Here is a 22,500-nt window from a genome sequence, read left to right as displayed (position 1 = left end):
TGCTGCTGAAGGTGATCTCCACCTCTTTAGATTCACTGTTATAGCGAGGAGGAGATGTGATTCGTCCAATGTCCTGCACAGAAAGGAGAAAAACAATAAACCTGCAACACTGAAAAATCTGTTTAAAATATGTCTCTATAGACAATGGTTAATTAGGTATCAACTACTGGTTCTTGGAATCATATTTAAATACTTATAGATTGACTGAAATAAATATTAATCAGGGCTACATGGTGGCTCACTGGTTAGCACTGTCGCCTCACAGCAAGAGAGTTGCTGGTTCGAGTTCCAGATGGGTCAGTCGGCATTTCTGTATAGAGTTCTCCCCATGTCGTTGTGGGTTTCCTCCATAGTAGAAAGACATGCGGTACAGGTAAAGTGAACTAAATTGGTGGTAGTGGATGTGTGTGAATGAGTGTGTATGAATGTTTCACAGTTTTAGGTAACCGATGGAAGGGCATCCGCTGTGTAAAACATGTGCTGAATACTGGAATATGGTTCATGCCGCTGTGGGGACATTTTCTTAAAACAAAAAATTAAATTCTGACTTAAAACACATAAATAAAAACCTAATTAGCTGTTGTTTGTAGTTTGATGTGAATTAGGCTTGAAATACCACTATGAGACAATATTTGAAACTGTACAAAAATAATTAATCCTGTAAAATTACCTTAAATAAAAAGTATTTAAAACAAATTAGTTATTACTACAAATTTAAAACTATATAATAATAACAACATTATTACTATAATAGCTAATAATATTTCAACATATAATACTAATATGGCTACTATTACTATTAATTATTATAATAGACATGACATTTTACTTTAATATTTCTTATTTCCACTACTACTAATAATAATATATTAATTTTATACTAAGCAAATTTATTTTAACTTAACCATCCTTTTAGCAAATCAATCCACCTTTTAAAAACAGTTCACTTACGATTGGTTCTCCATTAATTAATCCTGTAATATTTCATTATAATTAAAAAGTATTTAAGAATATATTATAGTTACTTACACAAAAGAAAGGTAACAAAATAAGAAACATTACTATATTATCTAATTCTTCAGTGTAATACAGTACTAAAATGACTACTACTACTACTAATTATTATTATTATAGACATGAACATTTATTTTACTATTTATTTTGTACTGCTACTACTACTACTACAACTAATAATAATAATCATCATCAAAATAATAATCATCACAATGGTCCCACTTTACAATAAGGTTTCATATGTATTTCTTAACATGAATTAATTATAAACCCCACTTGTACAGCATTTATTAATCATGGTTCAACATTTACTAATGCATATTAACATCCAAGTTCATGCTTGTTAACATTAGTTAATGCACTAGTTATGAACAATGAACATCTGTATTTTCATGAACGTTAACTGACGTAAACAAATACTGTAATAAATGTGTTGTTCATTGTTTGTTTATGTTGGTTTATGCATTAACTTACCATAATCATAATTAAAATGGACATTACATTTTACTTTATTATGTCTTATTTCTTCTTCTACTACTACTACTACTACTACAACAACTACTACTACTACTAATAATAATAATAATAATAACAATAATTATATCAATATTAATACTACTACTACTAATAATAATAATATTAATGATGATAATAATAATAATATTATAATTTTTCAAAACTTACTTTAACTTATTAACCATACTTATTTTGCAGACCAATACACCATCCAAAAAAAACAAAAACAAAAGTGGAGATTATAGTTTGACACAACACTTACAATTGGTTCTCCATCCACAGGGTCCATGCACACAGCGGCCCCTGGAGGACAGTTGACCCTTGGGATGGGGTTGAGGGGCTGGCAGATGTTAATGTAGAAGTCAGGTGATTTGTCCCGGTCCACATCCTCATCTATAGCAGTGTAGTAACCGGTTAGGTGTATTAGAGGACTGAGGTCAATCTGGTTGGTACCGTTCCAAACAGAGCACTTCACCTGCAAATGAGAGACAGCAAATTTAAAGGGCACCTATAATGCAAATCGAGCCGTTTGGAGAGAATTGTGTGTAGGTATAGTGCGTCCACTGTCATGTCATAGTGAAGTGAAATTAACACAAGTCTCTTTTTTTAAATTTGCTGACTTAAAATAGGAGGGAGAAAGGCATGATGCTAATTTGCATTAAAGGCACAGGCTACAAAAACTGCATCACACTGCTTTGAGCACAAAATGGGCATATTCTGGAAGGTATAAGAAATGATCTGAAGGGCATTTTAAGCTGAAAATTTACAGACACATTTTGGAGACAACAAAGACTTTTATTACATCTTGCATTAAAGGGCTCCTATTTTACTCCTTTTGCAAGATCACCCGAAGTGAGGTTTTCAGTAGAGATTCAATTCAATTCAAGTCAGCTTTATATGTATAGCGCTTTTACAATGTAGATTGTGTCAAAGCAGCTTCACATAAATGGTCATAGTAACTGGAACAGTGTAGTTCAGTTTTTTAGTGTTTAAGTTCAGTTCAGTTTAGCTCAGTTCAGTGTGATTTAATCATTACTGAGAGTTCAAACACTGAAAAGCAAATTCATTGATGCGTAGCTCTACCAATCCTGAACCATGCGAGCCAGTGGCGACAGCGGAGAGGGAAAAAAAAAACTTCACCTGATAAGAGTGAAGAAAAAAAACCTTGAGAGAACCAGACTCAGTTGGGCACGACCATTTTAATTTCTCCGCTGGCCAAAAGTCTTGTGCAGAGCTTCAGTCGCCGTGGTGATGCATCGATCGAACATCTAGAAATATGAACCGCTGTTTGATTCGTACTCGTAATCAGGACTTCGTGTCGGTCGTGAAACTGTATTTCAAGTTTGTAAAGTACACCCATCGTAAATTTATCAGTTATATTCAAACAGACAAAGGAAATGTCGTGTCTGTGTCTGTTCTAATCACAGATTTTGGAATTGTACCCTTGTAAAATTACAAGTACGTTCCGTTTTCCTTTGCGATTTTATAATTACGGATGTGTAAATTTTATTCACGCACGAAATATTTAAGACAGTGATTTTATTCCATGATATTTAGCTTTATTTTGTTTATCCGTGCTTGTAGATTGTTTAATATATTTTATGCAGATGCACTCTGTCTTACAGAGTCTTCCCAATCAGTCTAAAATGATGAATTCTTTTCAAACAGAGATATATTTAAGTCATCTGGTAAAATCATATCCATGTCACATTATATAAAATCGCAGAAAAACAAATTAATCGCAAGATTTTCATGCAGTCCTACTTTAATTGTCACAGATTTCAGTGCATTTCTTATTCAAAATTTGAAGTAATTTCAACTGAAACACGAAGAGAGGGTGAGGCATAGAGTAGCTATGCGTTATAATAGCTATAGCAGCCAATAGTGTTTTGTTTTTATCACAGCTCTGTCAGTAAAAGTGGTTGATCACTGTTCATCAAATAAAAAATCTAATGAAAAGTGTCTTGAAGGGGGGCATTTCAGATACTAGAACATTTGATTTGGTGATGTAATAAAAAAAAACACTTATACATTTCAGAAGAAGTGATAAACTGCCAGTTTTGGATGTTCATATCAAGTTTATATCCTCTAAATGTGAATTTCGTCAATGTTTTGGACCACACCAGCTTATAGACATCCTTAAAACTAACATATTAATATTAAAATCAAAAAAAAATTTATTTTAATTTAACAGGAGGTATAAGACTTTTGGTTACCTGTTGTTCGCAGACTAGAGGAGTGTGCCAGGTGAAGAAGTGAGTGCAGGTTGTGTCGTCTGAGTAAACCAGCACGGGTCCATCAGTTCCTCCTCCTTCAGACTTGCAGACGAAGCTAAAGATGCTCTTGTGTTTGCGGGAATTTGTAGAGCATGCATCCCCGTCCTCATAACTGAGCTCCACCACCTGATTCTTATAAACCAGCTTTCTTGAGGCTTTTCCAGCACTTATGGCCATCTGATTGTCCTTGATGCACACGCCTGCGCCAAAAAACAAAACAAAACAAAATAAAATGTTAGCATTAACAAGTGTGGTTTATACTTGCTTAATGCTAAAATATTTTTTGAAGAACTAATTGAATCCGAGTTGCTCAGTAAAACCAAACCACCTCTATATTCTTAATAATAATTTAGGTAATAGTAAATTACCTAAATAAACAATATCTTTAATTTGTTATGCTTCTATAACTTAGAATAATTAGATATTACCAATAAAATACTTTAATAGTATACTGTATAGCAAGGGTCACCAACCTTTTTGAAACTGAGCTACTTCTTGGGTACCGTTTAATGTGGAGAGCAACCAGTTTGATACACACTTCTCAAATAACAAATTTGCTCAATTTACTTTTAATTATATATTATGTTTATTAATTAATGATATTCATCCTAGGTGAAGACACTGATCATATTAATGATTTTTCATAATAGTTGTCAATAATAATTTAACAAGGAAGGAAACAGAGAAACATCAATATGCAACACTTTATTTCTATAAATCTCAGCAATATTTACATTTTTAAATGATCACTTCTACAATATTTTCACTAATCACTAACAAATTTTAACAAATCTTGCACTACGTTGTACCATGTTTGTACAGATTATCAATTCTATAACATAAATCAACTTTCAGATTTTACTAAAGTTATCACCAAATCAACAGTAATTTAAACATGGCCGACACTCTCCCAACCATTGTAGTTGCCCAGAGTTGGACATCAGAGAGAGAGGAGATTATATCCGTTCCTGTCTTTAAGCACAGATTTTGCCTTCCAATATGAAAATGCCTTGTTTTTCTTAATAAAGAAATGTGTAGCTCGAAATGAGGCTTCGGTTTTTCACTGGTCTTATGAATAAAGGCTGCTGTTTGCACAAACCTTCCTTTAACTCACAAGCTTTTTCCACTTGTAGTGCCCATTGGGTAGTTAGCATGGTAGCTTATGAGACACATTCTGAAATGTCTTTTGTGCCACTTTGCTGTCGCCATAGTCACCCCACAAATTATGTAAAAAGAACTTTTCCTCCTATTCACTGTTTTGTAACTTATGTGTTTTCTTCTTTTTTCTACCATGTTTTCGGTGGTAAATCATCTCTTCCCATTTACTGCGCCCACTTGCAGTTTCCTTGACACTGTTGCTGTGAAGACCAGCTGGCTAATATTTTTTTGTTTTATATATATATATATATATATATATATATATATATATATATATATATATATATATATATATATATATATATATATATATATATATATATATATATATATATGTAAAACGATGTTATTTTCAACTTTACTCCAATGCAAGTGTGAAATGAAAATAATAGCTACAATTAGATGAAGCTTACTGGTAAATTGCTATGATAAGCTATTTTTAGAACAGGCCCGCAGGCAATTCATATGGTCCTGACTGACACACGCACGCACGCACACATGCATTTATAAATCTTCTATAATTTAAATCTGATTATATAAATTAATACCGTATAACAAGCTATAACTTTAATTTTATATATTTATCATTTTTATGTATTATGACATTAATAAATAAAATTATATGCACATACTGTAAATTATTCATCAATTAACTTGTATTGAAATAAAAAAAGGCCAATTATCTCTATGTATAGATTGAAATAAATATATACTACCTGACAGAAGTCTTGTTACCTAACCAAGTATTAGGAATAACAAATAATAACTCCACTTCTAGTTGATCTTTTTGTATCAGAAGTGGCTTATATAAAAGGCCTCTAGATTACACTTATTTTACCAAAATAAAATGATCATGCCTTAATATTTAATTATTTAATTAGGACAGTAAGATCTGACTTAGCAAAAGTCTTGTCACTTACACAGTATAGAATATAAAATCATGGTGCCGTGGAAAAAATAAATTATATTGTGCATGGCTGCCATGAGCTTTGAGGACTACATCCATACATCTCTACAATGACTCAAATAATTTAATAAAGTCATCTGGAATGTCAAAGAAAGCGTTCTTGCAGGGCTCCCAGAGTTCATCAAGATTCTTTGGATTCATCTTCAATGCCCCCTCCATCTTACTCCAGACATGCTCAATAATGTTCATGTCAGGTGACTGGGCTGGCCAATCCTGGAGCACCTTGACCTTCTTTCCTTTCAGGAACTTTGATGTGGAGGCTGAAGTATAAGAAGCAGCGCTATCCTGCTGAAGAATTTGCCCTCTCCTGTGGTTTGTAATGTAATGAGCAGCACAAATGTCTTGATACCTCAGGCTGTTGATGTTGCCATTCACACTGCAGATCTCTCGCACACTCCCATACTCAATGTAACCCCAAACCATTATTTCTTCTTCACCAAACTTGACTGATTTCTGTGAGAATCTTGGGTTCATGTGGGTTCCAAGAGGTCTTCTGCAGTATTTGGGATGATTAGCATGTAGTTCATCAGATAACCCATCAGAATTAATCAGATTCAAAATTTTCCTAATGATCAACTAGAAGTCAAGTTATTATTTGTTGCTCTTACAACTGGGATTGATGACACGACATTTGTCAGGTAGTGTATAATTATAAATAATTTTAACCAAACAGAAATTGTTGCTGGTTAATAAATAGAAAACATGTCAAATAAATTAATTAAAAAATGTAGTTAAAATACGAATAGGGTTTACTGCTTTTTTATGTAATTGTGTGGTAAAGCCAAAGATAAATTTTTACTAGTGGAGACTAAATAAAGTCAGAAAAAATATGAAATTAGATTTTTTTTCACTCTTTTTTTTTTTTTTTGCTGAATAACCTGCCCATAGGCAAAGATACAGTACCTGTTCCAGTAGCACAACCAGCATTGATTATTTCACCACACACATTCAGTCTGAACATCTTTCTGTGTGATTCAGGATCATAAACCGTATATCCACCCGCCCGACTGAGCGCATTAAGATCAAACAGATGACCTGTGAAGACCAAACACATGATTTAGGGACAGACATAAATAAATCCACTTGCTAAGTATAAACATCCGGTTACACATGCATGTTTCTAACATTGTTCAGAAAAGACAGGAAGTGTCTGGACAAGATGATTCAGTGTTTCTGGTTGAGTCTGCTCATGAGCGTTTTCTGCTCGTGTGTGTGAGTCACCTGTAGCAGGATTTGTGACTTTACAGTCTCCATGCTCAGTGCTGTTGAGAGGACAGGCTGCGGCTGTGAACCATACGAAGCTGTAGACACAGTTTTCCAGAGCTGTGATCAGAGTGGGTTCAGAATCCTGCAGACAGACAGAGATTATAGGTTATAACTTTTACATTTACTCACACTACAACTTTTTTTTAATTGCATTTATTATATTGACTGTATATTAAGTAAATAAATTTTATTTGAACAGACATGAGAGCTGAGTGATACCCAGCCTTAACACTAGTATATAGTTAAAAAAAAATAATTGTTTCTTCAAAATCTAAATATTGCATGAGGTTTTTTTTGATTGTCTACTCTCTTAGGGCTCTAGTTCAATGATCTAGGCGCAAAATCTAAAGCGCATAGCGCAAAAGCATTAGGGCATGTCCAAATCTACTTTCGCTATTTTAAGGATGAAAAAATATGGTCTGCACCCCAGCGCATGGTCTAACAGGGTTGAGCTTATTCTCTTAATGAGTTCTGTGCATGTTTTGAGCATAGCCAAGTCAGAGTCTCATCTCTCATTCCCTTTAAAAGTCAGTTGCATCACTTCATGGCGCATTTACTATTTACATGACGGACTTTGTAAGTGGAAAAACTGAAAGCTTCACTAGCAAGAAAACAGTTAAACAGACCATCTGCAGTGCAAGGATAAAGAACAAGCCTCCTTCATTCGGCCTCTTTACTTTCTCTTTACTTTATTCCTTTACTTTTCTGGTGTAAAAAAAAGGTGGAAACTCACTCCACTAAAGACATCCATTAGCCTACATATGTAATTTGAGTTGTTGTTTCAAAACTATTTATAAATTCATTTCTATTTTACAACAAACGAATAAATGAACAATAGTAACAAATTGTGACAAAAAACTGAGTTATATCCAAACACGCAACATGTTCTTATGCCCCATATGGTGATGCAGACGTCTCCAAAACCTGACAGGTGGACAAATCTAAACATGTTTTTATTAAAACAAATATAAATATGCGTATAATAAATAATACTGCCAATAGTGATAACATTATACAAATGCAAATTGTCATGAATAAACTGAAAAAAAAGCCCCCCCCTAGAGAAAGGAAGCATGGAGGCAGGGGTTTTTATATTTATGAAGAAAATAATTTTGTTAAAATTTTAATCCTTTAATTGTTTTCATAAGTAAAGATATTTGTGTATTGCTGTGCATCCTGTGTGTATTAAGCAATGTGCAAGCGTTTGGACCCACATAGGCGCATAACTAACATGCTTTGTGCTGCACTTTAGACAAGCTTTTAGTTGGTCAATAGCGCGGTCTATTTCAGTTCCTCAAAACAGCATTGCACCAACAATGCGCCTTAACACACCTCCTTTATAGACTAGTACACTCATAAATCCACAAAGTAGCGCAAATGGATTTACTTATTAAACAACGTTGCAAAAAACTTGAAAATTAGGGTTGCGCTGGTATGAAAATAGCAACAAATCACGCCGTACACATCTTACCCCTTATTGTGCTGGGTGTATGATAGGGCTCTTACGAGTTTTGTTTTTCTGCTAAGGTTAAAAAAATAAATAAAAATAAAAGAAGAAAAAAATAATAACTCGTTAAAAAAATTATAATTGGTTTATTATTTATTAAAGTATCAGTGTCAGTTTAAACCACATCTTCAAAGTGACGTGATAGATAACAAAAGTTATGAAAACTCATACTTTATGCTTTATTAAAATATATAATTAAATAATTAAATAAATATTGAAAAAAAAATGTTGACATAAATTTTATAAGCATTTCTAAGCATAGTTGTGTTTGGAGATAGTAAAACTATTAGAGTTTGAAAATTAAGTAAATTGAAAATAAAATCATTAAATAATAATTTAAAGGGATAGTTCATCCAAAGATGAAAATCCTGCCATCATTTACTCAACCTTTTTTAAACATTATTTGAGTTTCTTTCTTCTGTTAAACAAGAGAAGGAGATATTTTGAAAAATAGCTTGCACCCAATGACTTCAACAGTAATTTTTTTCCTACTATAAAGTCTATGGGTCCCATCAACAAGCATTCTTCAAATTATCTTCTTTTGTGTTAAGAAACCCAAAAAGGTTTAAAAAGGATCATTTAAAGAGTTAATAAATGACGAGGTAATTTTCATTTTTGGGTGAACTATCTTTTTAAATGTCTGAAACCTTTATTTTATTACTTTAGTCAAAAAGAGTGCCTAAATATAAAAGTTTCATTTTAAATCTGGAAGAAACAAAAAATAAAATACAAATATGTATATATATAAACACTTTAGTGTTTCTATTTGTGATTTTTCACTAAATACATAAATATTCAAATCACAAACCACTTTGTCTGGATTGCATTTGAAGCGAATAATGGTGGTCCGGTTTCTCTTGCCATCAGGACAGGCTTTTCCGTTGGTATACTTCAGAACCAGGACGTTTTTATCCCACTGTGGACCAGACTCCGCCTCCCCCAGGTTCACATACTCGTCCCCATCCTTCAGACAGGCTGCAGCACTGGACGGGCAGCTCCACAAACCTGAGACAAACACCAGTTATAAAAGCCAATGCTGACTGATAAATATACGCTAAACATGCTACCACTCACCTGTCTGAGGGACCAGAGACTTGCACACATTGATATAGTAACGCTGCTTCTGATTCGATGATTCTGGCACAACAATCCAATTAGATTTGTGCAGGGCCAATGAGGAGAGATCGTAGGAGTGGCCACTGCCGTCACTGCCAGACAGAGAGGAGTGATATTATTACAGGTGATTTAAAAAAACAAAAAACAAAAAAACAAACAAAAAAAAACAATATTAACAATATTCATTCATTCATTCATTTTCCTTCAGCTTAGTTCCTTATTTATCAGGGGCCGACACAGCGGTATGAACCACCAACTATTCCAGCATATGTTTTACGCAGCGGATGCCCTTCCAGCTGCAACCCAGTACTGGGAAATAACCATACACACACTCATACACTACAGCCAATTTAGTTAATCCAATTCATCTAAAGCGCATGTCTTTGGACTGTGGGGGAACACGGGGAGAACATGCAAACTCCACACAGAAATGCCAACTGGCCCAGCTGGGACTCGAACCAGCGACCTTTCTGCTGTGAGGCGACAGTGTTAACCACTGAGCCACCAAGCCGCATACAATGTATTTTTCTTTTTAATACAGGGTTTCATCAAGTGAAATTTAAGACTTTAAGACCTTTTTAAGAACATTATGAATTAAATATTTCTTCGAATGGAAAAGTAATGAAGTCTTTTCAGTCCAAAAGAAAAAAAAATCTTTCTTAGCTACATTGTAAATAGTGTATCAAAACAAACAAACCCTAGTTGCATAGATACACATTTTATCAACATAGATTTATTACTTTTTTAAATGATGAGCTTAAAAAATATATAATAAACTAAATATAAATAAATTTACATTTACATAGCCAAAAAAATAAGACCAATTTAAAATTATTTAAGACTTACAAGAGATTCTGTCAATACATTTTTACAACTAAAATTCCATGACTTTTTTCATGATTTTTTCAAGACTTACAAGTAAATTTTCATGACCTTAAGTTTCATGTAATCAAATCAAATCATTTTTATTGTCACATCATTAGCAGCACGTGTGCTATGATGAGTAAAAAGCTTAGGTGCTGGCTCCAGGCAGTACAAAATACAGTATTGTATTTGCAGTTGAGTGCAAATACAACGATAGTGCAAAATACAGACAGTGCAAATACAACAACAATGTGAAATTGACAGCGATATGTACAATGAATAGGCGTCCACATAGTTGTAGGCAGTATTGTTTCAAGTATGGATTGGTTAGTGCAGTGCATGTTAGATATTGATATATATTGCTACATATCTACATATGCGTGATAAAAAAAAACAAACAATTATTGTAAAACACGCAACAATCTATTTAGTTTCAGCTTATATTCATATCTATGTAAAATTGATTTAGATTATGCTTACGCCGCACTAATAATGTGAGAGTATGTGATTGGCCAAGGACAGAAAAGAAGTAAATAACCTATATCCAAGTATACAGATATCGGTTTTCCATGACTTTTCCAAAACTTTGTGGGTTTTTCTGTTTTTTCAAAACTTTTCTAGGCCTGGAATATGCCAAAATGTCATGACTTTTCCAGATTTTCAATGACTGTATGAACCCTGTATTGTGAATACGAGCAGTTAAAAAAAAATTTAAATAAATAAAAAAAAATGTATAATGCATTTCCACTTCCTACTAAATTAAAGCTAAAATGTCCCAAACAGGATGCTGTAATGTTTTGGATTTGAACAAAATCACAGGTACACAATCACGTCTTCAGCCTGCAAGTGATGCGCAAACACTGGTGCATTAAGTAACATTTAATGTTAGCCTTTATGAATAAAACAATGTTTTATGTAATAAGCAAGAATAATGCAAAAAGTGTTTGTTTCAAGTAGCAAAAATGTAATGATCAGGATACCACCTCCACCTCGGAAAAACCCTGACTAATGTAGATAGTTGTATTTAATGACTGTTGGGTGAATTACATTATCATTAAAAAAACACATTGGCTGATTAGTAGCAAGAAAGTTGCTCTCACTTGTAGGAGCAGGTTGTGGTTTTAAAGGAAGGGCAGGCCAAAGCTGTGTGCCACTCAAACAGATATGTGCAGTCTGCGGTCTCCTTTATGAAATCTGGCTTACCCTGACAAACAAAGAAATAATAAATTAATTAAAAAAAATACAAGAAGAAATTCTTTCAAATTTGAATTTCTGAAAGAAACTCACAGGATTCCGGCTGTGGTCACAGGAGAATAGAATAGCTGTGGACCGCTCGTAAATCTTGTGACATGTTTCCCCGTTTGTATAGTTGATCATAATGATCCCATCGTCAAACGTGAGGTTTTGATTGGCTATTCCTGCAAATGAGTATAAAAACGAGAAAACCTCGTGAAAGCACAGACCAAAACTGATTCTAATCAATAACTCTCAGCCATTTCCAATACTTACATCACGTGTGTGTGTGTGTAACTTTCAATGTTTAAGCCCATAACCATTTTGATTACGTGTTTGTTTAAATTTTGCTAAACCATCCATTAAACTTAAAACTGGAAATGGCTAATTTTAGATCTCCCCTAGAGTTAAACAGTTGAGTTTTACCAGTCTGAATCTAATCAGCTAATATCTGTGTCTGAAAACACTTAACTTTTAGCTTAGCAAAAAAAGTTATGATAATTTTCCTATTTGAAGCTCAACTCTTGTGTAATTATGTACTAAGGCCCACAGAATATAGCTGCTATTTTCTAGGTAAATATGAATAGGAACTAATCTTATTATGGCGTAATAATGAAGGAACTTTGCTGCCGCACCATGGCTGCAGCAGGAGAACTGACCCTATAAAATGATTAAAATTAGGCTATTTGAAAATTAAAGTGTTTTTAGAGGTAAAAATCATTTTTATTTTGCTTGTATGTTTTTATTTATTTTTTTAACTCTAATGCCACGTTAGCTGTTGACTGGTCCTTGTTAATTCATACAATGTCACAGTTTCAGAGGAAATATTCATGAGTTTATGAATATTCATCAAAAATGATAAAGAATGAATCAAATTATCATTCTTAAGAATGATCGAATCATTTTAATTGAACATGGATCGGATAGACCATATACACACTACTGGTCAAAAATTTGGGGTCAGTACGATTTTATATGTTTTGAAATAAGCTTATCCTGTTCACCAAGGCTGCATTTAACTCATCAAAAATACAGTACAATTTTGTTAAATGTTTTTGCATTTTAAAATAACTGTTCAAAAATAGTTCATCATTTAATTTAAGAATTTATTCCAGTGATTTTAAAGATGAATTTTCAGCTTCAGCATTTTCAGTCAGAGCCGCACGATCCTTCAGAAATCACTCTAATATTAATTATTATTATTATTAAGGTTATTATTATTATCGATGATAATTGTAATAAAAGCAGTAATGACTGAGGTAATAATTTTATTTGAAACTACATACAATAAGAAAGCAGTTATTTAAATAAAAAAAAATTTAACAATATTGTAAACATTAAATAAATTCTGCCTTGATGAACAGAATAATGTTCTTAAAAAAAACATGGAAATATATATATATATACTTATATATATACACACTTATATATATTTTTATATATTTACTTATTTATTTATAACCAAAATTTAATATTGCTGTTTTTAAAAACTTTGCTTTGTACAGATAATTTTTTTGGGCGAGTACTTAACTGTTTTACTTATAGAAAATTCTGGATTGGTTTAAAAATTGATCAAAATTACCAATAATATTACACTATAGCTGCACGATATTGGGAAAATATGCGATATGCAATATTGTTGTTTAATATTACGATAAAAATATTTTTAAAGATATTACTAAACACCTTAAAAAAACACCTTTTTATAAGCAAGTAAAAAAAATTGCTTAATTTAGGTAATGACCATATACAAATTATTAGGTAATAAATATTTTTTTTAAAATAAATAAAACACCACAAATAACTGAAAACCTTGGTGAAAATTCTGATTCTTATAGGCTGCTGTCATTTTCCTCTCTTGTCTCCCAGCACAAGTATTTATTTCCACTTAACAGGAATTACTGATGAGGCAGAGATAATAATAGTAAAGGAGCCATCTGATTGTTCAGACTTGAATATACAACTGACATGTGCATGCAGCAGATAAATACTTGACTTAATAGTAAATGCAATATCCATATCTCAGAAAAGTGCAAATAATTATTGTGATAATTTTTTGATATATATTATGCAGCCCTAATCACTACATTGACGTAGCTCTATTAGACATTAAACAGCTCACCTTGATAACAAACAGAAACAAATAAGCTCACCTGCAATCCTGTGCTTTTGGTTCTCGACCTGACAGGAGGACACAGATTGGCTGGCATCGTGAAGGCAGACAGAGGTTGTAATTGGGCCACAGACTGCGAAATGATACTCATAGGTCGAACTCTTCACTTCATAGTCCTGTCCAGCCAACGGTGTGAGATTGTACTCATAACCGCTCTTGGGGTCTGTGACTTTGCAGTTTTCACCTGTGACAGCAGAGAGCAGCTAAAATTAGTCAAAATCCAAGTATTTTTTCATTGCCTTCAAATGGACTGACTGTTCATCTTACCATGGACTCTTTTGATTGGGCAAGCTTCTGAGGTTCTCCAGATGAAAACAAACTCACAGCCATCTTTGCGATCGAACATCGGTGCACCCTTTTAACAGAAGAAAGGAATAAAGGTTAAAGAACAATATATATTTTTTTTAATATTGGAGAAACGTTCCATAATTAAAATACAACAATGCTGGAAAATGATTTTAAGTCACTTATGATCTTGCTATTTGATCTTTCGGATCTTTTGATCTTTCTGCACGGTAATTAATTTACACTACTATAAGACGGGGCAAGTATGATTTTAAGCTTTAGCCTTTGTTTACATTAATACGTTTTAGTTTTTAAATGGCGTTTGAGAATTAAAACGATCCACGTTCACACAGGCGTTTCACACTGCATCGCTGAAAATGCACATCACATAACCACACACACACTCTGGCATGCGCTGAGTATGCGGAGTTCTGAGCCACAGCCAGTTGGCGGGTGCTGTGAGCACACCTCCCCAGGTGAGAGCAGTGCACGCCGAACAGTTCATCGAGGATCTACCTCTGGATCTAATCTCACTACAGTTGTCAAAAGCAATATTTAATTAATCTTGTCTCTATCTAACGACTCGTCTTTTGAATCTATTACTTTTTCTATTAGGTAACGCGTTTTGGCTGAGCGAAAAGATAAGTTTATATATTAATGTGACCACGTACACTGATTCTGCACATTTGACTGATTGCTTGTCTTTATTTCCCATCTTGGATAAACTTATTGTGTGTTATACTTTTACAATGGTCATTATTGATTGTGAAACCTGGAATTCAGCAAGAGAGAGGATATGTTTCATATTTTTCAATAAAAATGAAAGGAGGCAGTTATGTTATAGGCTTCGTTTTGTTATAAATATGCATACAGTAAAGATGACTGTGTCAAGTCTTGAACTGTGCGTAGGCTATTTAACGTTGAGGAAAAAGCACCAATCAGATGTCTGTGAATGTCTGTCAGAAACAGGATGTTTTACAAAACATCGCCAATTGGTGAAGTTTTTTTTCCTCGCTGCTGTCGCCACTGGCTCGCATGGCTCGGTATCTGTAGAGCTATGCATCTATGGATTTGCTTCAGGTTCAGCTTCCAGGCTCCGCCGCTGAGACTGCAGCTCTGCACAAGACGTTTGGCCAGCGGATAAATGAAAACGATCTTGCCCAACTAAGTCTGGTTTCTCTCTATGTTTTTTTAATTCTTCACTTTTGCCAAGTGGTGAAGTTTTTTTTTCTTGCCGCTGTCGCCACTGGCTTGCATGGTTTGGGATCTGTAGAGCTACGTATCGATGGATTTGCTCTTCAGTGATTAGACTCTCAGTAGTGATTATTAAACCACACCGAACTGAGCTAAACTGAAGTGAACTTAAACTCTGAAAACTAAACTGACAATGTTTCTATTTACTATGATCTTTTATGTGAAGCTGGTTTGACACAATCTACATTGTAAAAGCGCTATACATATAAAGGTGAATTGAACAACACGACATGTTTGAAACGCCTCTCAGGCAAAATGCTCGGGCATTCTGTCTGCATGGTGAAACATCAAATTCTCCAAAACTTTTTGCTAAGCTTACGATTACATTACACTTTTGCAATCACCAATAAAATGAAACAACAACCGTCTCATAAATTTAGTTTCTAAACGATCAAACAAAAAAATCTGCATTTTTTCAGGTTGCCCGAGCTAATGCACATGCGCACTCATCAGGAACAAGATCACAACATTAGCTTCATTTATGGCCATTCTACACATTATCATATTTTGGACAATGCTTCATCTGATTGCGCTGTAATCCACAACTTGGTCTTAATAGCGAATCTCCTCCAGAAATGGCAGCGACTCTTTGTTTACGAGTGTGTGGCCGGTTGAGTAGTTGCCGTCATGTGATGTGCATTTGACAAGACTGGTGTAGCTTACGTTCATTTCATACAGATTACAAAACCAGAAAACGTTTGTTTTCAAGTGTAGTCGGATCAATTAAAATGACAGATTTCAAGCTTTATTTGGATATATTTCTTATGTCTGTGATACTGAGATTGCAGTGCATTTGTTGACCACCAAACTGTCATAAAAGCACACGTCTGGTCTGAGCTTTCCCCACCGGAGAAAGATCAGTCTATAGCAATCGATGGTAGGCTCCTGTAGTAGGCAGGGCTTCAATCACCATATTGACCTTTACATTTTTCCCCATTCAAAACTATACTGGTGACACGTCTTGTGTATTTTATAGTCTTTGGTATAGAGTGACATTCAAATACCAGCAATAAGAAGGTAATGTACATCTTGTGCACCTACGTACTGATACATCTATGGTTAATAAACAATTTTAACAAAACAAAAAAACATTCTAGATATCTAGAAATAGCCCTCCCATCATATCATGCTGTGTAACAAGGACATAGATTTATTGCTCATTTGTAAAAAGTGCTATGGAGAAAAATCTTTTATCACTTAAAAGAGAAATATATATGCTTACAGGACTGTCATCACACTGGAAGATGATTCTGGTGGAGTAACGTCCTGATGTCCCACACTTGTCCCCGTTCAGATAAACAATACTGATGGAGCCGTCTGCTGCGGCCTGGAGGTTTGACTGCACGTATCCCAAATTTACAAAACTGCTGTTGATTTGTCCGCAGGCTCCAATTGCACCAGCTGTCAACAACACAGGACCATTCATTAAATGTGTGTTCATTAATGTGCCAGCCCTTTATCTGGCACAAAATGAAATGTGCACATGAAATTTATTGCATTGCATGGAAGTCACTATGGAAAACAAATCTCCTGGTATGCAACGGTACTCCAAACCAGGCTAGAAACAAGGTACTTTCCAGTATCGAGCCGTACAGTTTTCTTTGCTTTACCTTTCCATTCCATGTCAATCCAGTTCAGTCAGCATGGATACAATTGAATGTTCCACTGATGTGCTGATAATTGAAGTATTTGGAATATAATACAAATGTGCCAGCCATTGCCTTGATAACGCAAGTGTAATGTAAACAGTGATATAGACAATGATCAGATATTTCTGTTTTTTTTGGCACTATATAAAATTTAAATAAATAGCACACTTCCTTTTCACATTTGGCACCGATTCAAATGTGTGGATCATTTATTCTGACATTGACTGCATTGCACGGAAGTCACTATGAAACTAATCTCCTGGTATGTCATGGTACTCAGATCCATGCTAGAAACAAGGCACTTTGAAAGCCACTCTCATCAATTTAAGCTTAATGTTCCACTGTTGTGCTGATAATGAAACTCTTTGGAACGTAATACAAATGCGCCAGCTATTACCTTGGTAAGGTAAGAGCAATACAGACAATGATCGGATATTTCTATTTTTGGTACTATATGAAATATAAATAAACAGTGCACTTGTCCAACCATACCAAGAAATTCTGTCCTCACATGGTCATACTACTGGAACTGACATTTATTCTAACCATTAGACAAAATAGTGGGAAATCGGCTCTCAAATCTGCACTGTAGACACTCACCAGGGCAGCCCTGAACACGAGGCAGTGGTTTACACACATTTACGTAAAACTTCTGAAACCGGGCCTGATCCGAGGTGTCCAGAGGAACATATGACTTCTCATCCAGACTGAGGTCACCCAGGTCATACTCCCGGCCCTGTGAATCTGGAAATGAAAGAGGAATTAGTTTGACTTTCATATCCAAATCATGATAACAGTGATACATAAATGGCACACTTCAGCGGGGCTTCAGACTGTGACCAAATGGTGACATTTTGTGACTTTCTTTTTCTGGTGCTACAACTATATTTTGTTAGAGTAACGATTCCAGTACTGATTTTGCCATAAGCAAAGACATTTTACTGCATATTAGATACATGTACTAAAGGCAGAACAGAAAACAGCACCTCTTTGTTAGAACTTTGCAGTGCACAGGCCATTTATTATCTTGGTTAGAAAGAAAAGACGACACAAAGATTCATTGGATCAGTTTTTTACAGGACCATCAAATACCGTGCTATGAAATCAAGTGAGAAGTGATTTCATTACAGCTCTCTTTGATGCAGTCCACAAATTAAGCTATTTTAAAGGCATGTGAAAAAGAGCCGCACCGATGCAGAAAACAAACAAAATAAATGTATTAATGATTAGGTTAGGAGGTTTTCCCTTTTACAAATATATAACTTTTCCATGGTTTTGCTGTATGACTCGAGAGGGGTCTGAAAGCAGACCTGGTGCAGTGCATCCAATGCTTTTTAATGCGCTGACCTAACCCACACCCCTAACCCTACCCCTCACAGTCACGTCACTAGCTCCATTAAGTGCATTGTGTCTGACATTGCATCATTGAGGCCCTGTTTACAATAATATATTTTAGTTACGCCTTCCGTCCACACTATCCCAGAGTTTTCGAGCCCGAAAATGGAGAGATTTGAAAATGAAGAGGCTGAAGAAGCCTTTGATTTTAAAACGCCGTGTCAGTGTGGATGGGCGGGAAAACAAAGACATCTGAAAATGGAGGCATGGCTGCAGACACCTTCCTATCTGATTGGAGCCTTTTCTCAACATCAAGTACACAAAGTTGCATCATTTCCTAGTAAATTCAGACTTTGCAAGATTATAACAAATTCCCAGGGACATGGGGACACGTCGGGTAAATCTTCAAATGTAACGGCAGTGTACTTTTATAACGTCATTCTCTCTGACTGCAATTCACTATCTTAGCCAAAACACGCTAACTGAGAACAAGTAGGCTAATTCAAAAAACTGACTTGTTAGATAAGTCTAACAACAACTACAACTACAAAGAGATGAGATCCAGCTGCAGATTTGTGATGGACTAACTGACGTTTGGCTGCTCTCAGCCTGGCAGGGGTGCTCAGAGCTCCCGCTGACTGTCTGGAGCTCAGACGCAAGAATTAATTTTTAAAAACAAAACATATTAGTGTGAATGGAGCCTGAGATATGCAGTCTCAAGGCTGATTTATACTTCTGCATCAAACGCCAGTGTATACTACGGCGCTGACGCATAGCCCTTCGCCGTGGCCGTGGCCGTCACTGACATGCACCTCTCAAAAAATGTAACTACACGTCGCAACGATGCATAGCGTAAGCTTTGTGATTGGTCGGCTTGGTAGCGCTGACGAGTCTGGGCGGGACCGAGAGCCGCGCGAATGGCGCGAGCGATTGTTTACAAGTGTGGAGTACCGTGAAGGAGCTCCGGATGGAAAGTTTTGTTTTGTGTTTACCTCATAGTTAAAGTTGTTGCACGTCCGCCAATTCCTGCCTCAAAATGAGCGAGTTTGAGCCACTTGTACATCCCGGAAGTGTTCAGGAACAGCAAAAAAGCAGAGAAGAAACTCGACACAGAGGAACATTTACACCTCATTGCCAACTAGCGTTTCGGAAGTGTTAATGCAGACCGACAGAGACAGCGCGCAGAAGTATAAATGCACAGCCACGCGCGTTGCATGCCCCGTGGGTTACGCCGGTCACTTGACGCAGAAGTATAAATCAGGCTTCAGCTTGCATCATCAAGACTGCATCCAGATACTATTGGTATGAATCATTATATTGTTAATGAGTCACATTAGTTGTGCATTTATACTGAAATGGCTTGATTATTGTTTTTCAAAATAAATGTCAGAGAAATCATAAAGTTCATTACTTTTTTACTATGGTAGTGAGCAAATAGCAAACAAAATTGACACAACAATCCATGATTCTCTATAGACAAAATCAAGTCCCGCCCAGGATTTCTTTCTTCTCACTAAAGAAATAGTTTCACACAGATATACATAGGCAACAATAAAAGGAAAATGGTGAAGTAAAGTGCGCATGTGAAATCTTACCAGTGACTGTGCAGTCCACAGGTGCAGGTTTACAGGCTAGTGGAGTTGCAAGCTCAAAAATCACATTATGGATTACGTGTGTACTTGTGCCCAGCTCTTCCTGTATAAGCTTCAGGGAGGGTGGAGAGGCCTTTTGGTCACACACAAAATTAATAATGAAGGTGTCTTGGGTACCTACAGTAGAGATGGGAAACAGAGCGAGTTCAGTCCAGTAAATAACCAGTAGAATAAATAGAATGTAAACTTAAATAAAAACTCTGCACAAAACTTGACAATGATTAAATATTTTTGTCACCCTAATATAATAGTGTAAGGGTGCTTTCAAGTTTTTCAGCTTTTCAAGCTTTCGAGTTGATTCATTTGTTCCGAAACAGGGATTAAAATTGTTACATTGTTGCTCTTTGTTCTTGGTGCGGTTCGCTTTCACACGGCAAAGTTTCTAAACGGACCAAAAAAGCTAAAACAAGTCACGTGTGAGTAAACTCTCCTCATATTGGTCAGAGTTTCACGGTTTATTTTGCAGAGTCCCACTCAGCTGTGAGGTGGTGGTTTGGTGGTGTTTGGTGGTGTAGCCATGCTCGAATCATATGGCTTTTCTCACTACAATCGATCCGTTCCAGAGTTTGTTTTAATCGAGCCGAGACCCCCTCATTCAGGTAATCTCAGACTGATTGTTTTGGCGCAGATCCGAGAGCGATTGCTGGATTCACATATGCCAAACGAACTGTGCTAACTGGGCCAATGAGACAGGTTTCCGAACAAAAGTCTAGTTGTGAAGGCACTCTAATTAAATACATACAGTAAAAATTAATGATAAATTTCTTTATTAATTAGTTTTTTTCTGAAAGAAATTAATATTTGTATTTGGCAAGGGTGTCATAAATTAATCAAAAGTGGCATTTAAAGTGAATTAATAAATGTGATAAAAGATTTACATTTCAAATAATTGCATTGAACTTTCTATTCAAGAACATATTCCCTGTCAAACGCACCTGTGGGTATGTCCATGACCCCCTTGTATGTGAGAGTGAGAGCCCCATCGGTGGAGAACTGGAGGGAACGCTCCCCCCCAACCTGACTGACCGGCTTCTGATCCTCGAGCTCACAGCCGGACACATTTTTAGATCCAGCAGTCTCACAATCCTTCACTGGACCACAAATGTTCACCTGCAACAGACACGAGGGAAGTCTGACCTTAAGTTTCAATTTTACACTGGAGACAAACTCAAGAGTAGTAGTGTGATAAAAAAGTGTATGTATACAGCTGAGAAAATAAGTATTGAACATGTCATGTTTTTTTGCTGGGAATAATATTTCTAAAGGAGCTGTTGACATGGAATTAAACCAGATTTTGGTAAAAACCCAAACAAATACAAACATAAAAATAAAACACAAAAAAAAATCTGAAAAATAAGTTATGTGTAATAACAATGAAATGACACAAGAAGAAAGTACTGAACTACTGAACATATTTAATACTTTATATAAAAGGAATTTTTGGTGATGGCAGCTTAAAGATGCCTCTCATATGGAGAATAAAGTCACATGAATTGTTCAGGTGTGAGTTTTTCATATACTTCAACATGTCAAAATCTTGATGGTTTTGTGGGTCTTGTCTATCAAATCTGAATTTGTATTTTCTATTGGATTTGAGTTCAGTGATTGGCTGGGTCATTCAACAGCTTGAGTTTCTTTCTCTGAAAGCATTCGAGAGTTTGCTTGGCTTGTTTGGCTCATTGACATAACTACAGAGAGATTTCAGCTGCTGTCTGGGCTTTCACTGCCTTTCTACAGCTCCCTTGCTTCATGTGTTCACTGCATTTCATTTCATTATGCATAAGTTAATTTGTAAATTAAATTAGTTTTCTTTGCATATATTAATATGTTTGTTAGTCAACTGCACATTTAGAAATATGTTTTCGAAAAAAAAACAGTGACGTGTTCAACACCTATTTTCCCTGCTGTATATACTTTGCTCAGCATACATGAGTACACCCCTCACAAATCTTTTTTTCAAATGAGTATTTTCAACAGGATGCTTTACAATATAGTATCTGAGCATATACGCTACATTATTTAACAAAATATCTTACAATAACGGTCCAAAAATTAGTAGGCCAAATTTCTTTGTTAGGGAAAAAATATAATTTAAAAAGAAAATAAATAGTAAAATAAAAAAAATCAAGAGAATAAATAAAAACAAACAATTTTGTAGCTTTAAATTTTTTTGCAATATGTCGCATGAATTTAAATAATTTATCTTTCCATTTCTAAAGATGTTCGGTGACTAAA

The 22,500-nt window shown here is 35.1% G+C and overlaps 1 protein-coding gene across 2 annotated transcripts in view; it reads right to left on the bottom strand.

The window, feature by feature from the left end:
* The window catches only part of igf2r (insulin-like growth factor 2 receptor), a 102,931-nt gene that overhangs the window by 35,820 nt on the left and 44,611 nt on the right, over window positions 1–22,500 (bottom strand). For both annotated transcript variants that reach the window (XM_021468430.3, NM_001039627.2), the window contains exons 21-35: window positions 21,201–21,375; window positions 20,209–20,382; window positions 17,879–18,022; window positions 16,852–17,030; window positions 14,358–14,445; window positions 14,071–14,274; window positions 11,972–12,102; window positions 11,785–11,888; window positions 9,779–9,912; window positions 9,513–9,709; window positions 7,153–7,279; window positions 6,835–6,966; window positions 3,747–4,006; window positions 1,793–2,005; window positions 1–73 (exon numbers count right to left, since the gene is read on the bottom strand). The exon at window positions 1–73 is cut by the window's left edge and continues 77 nt beyond it. In XM_021468430.3, coding sequence (XP_021324105.1) covers window positions 1–73; window positions 1,793–2,005; window positions 3,747–4,006; window positions 6,835–6,966; window positions 7,153–7,279; window positions 9,513–9,709; window positions 9,779–9,912; window positions 11,785–11,888; window positions 11,972–12,102; window positions 14,071–14,274; window positions 14,358–14,445; window positions 16,852–17,030; window positions 17,879–18,022; window positions 20,209–20,382; window positions 21,201–21,375 — 2,335 coding nt within the window. The remainder of the gene's footprint in view (window positions 74–1,792; window positions 2,006–3,746; window positions 4,007–6,834; window positions 6,967–7,152; window positions 7,280–9,512; window positions 9,710–9,778; window positions 9,913–11,784; window positions 11,889–11,971; window positions 12,103–14,070; window positions 14,275–14,357; window positions 14,446–16,851; window positions 17,031–17,878; window positions 18,023–20,208; window positions 20,383–21,200; window positions 21,376–22,500) is intronic.

The sequence above is a fragment of the Danio rerio genome, chromosome 20, assembly GCF_049306965.1.
Source record: "Danio rerio strain Tuebingen ecotype United States chromosome 20, GRCz12tu, whole genome shotgun sequence".
Taxonomy (NCBI): Eukaryota; Metazoa; Chordata; class Actinopteri; order Cypriniformes; family Danionidae; genus Danio; species Danio rerio.
The sequence above is the reverse complement of the archived record's forward strand: the minus strand, read 5'-3'. Positions and strand labels throughout refer to the sequence as shown.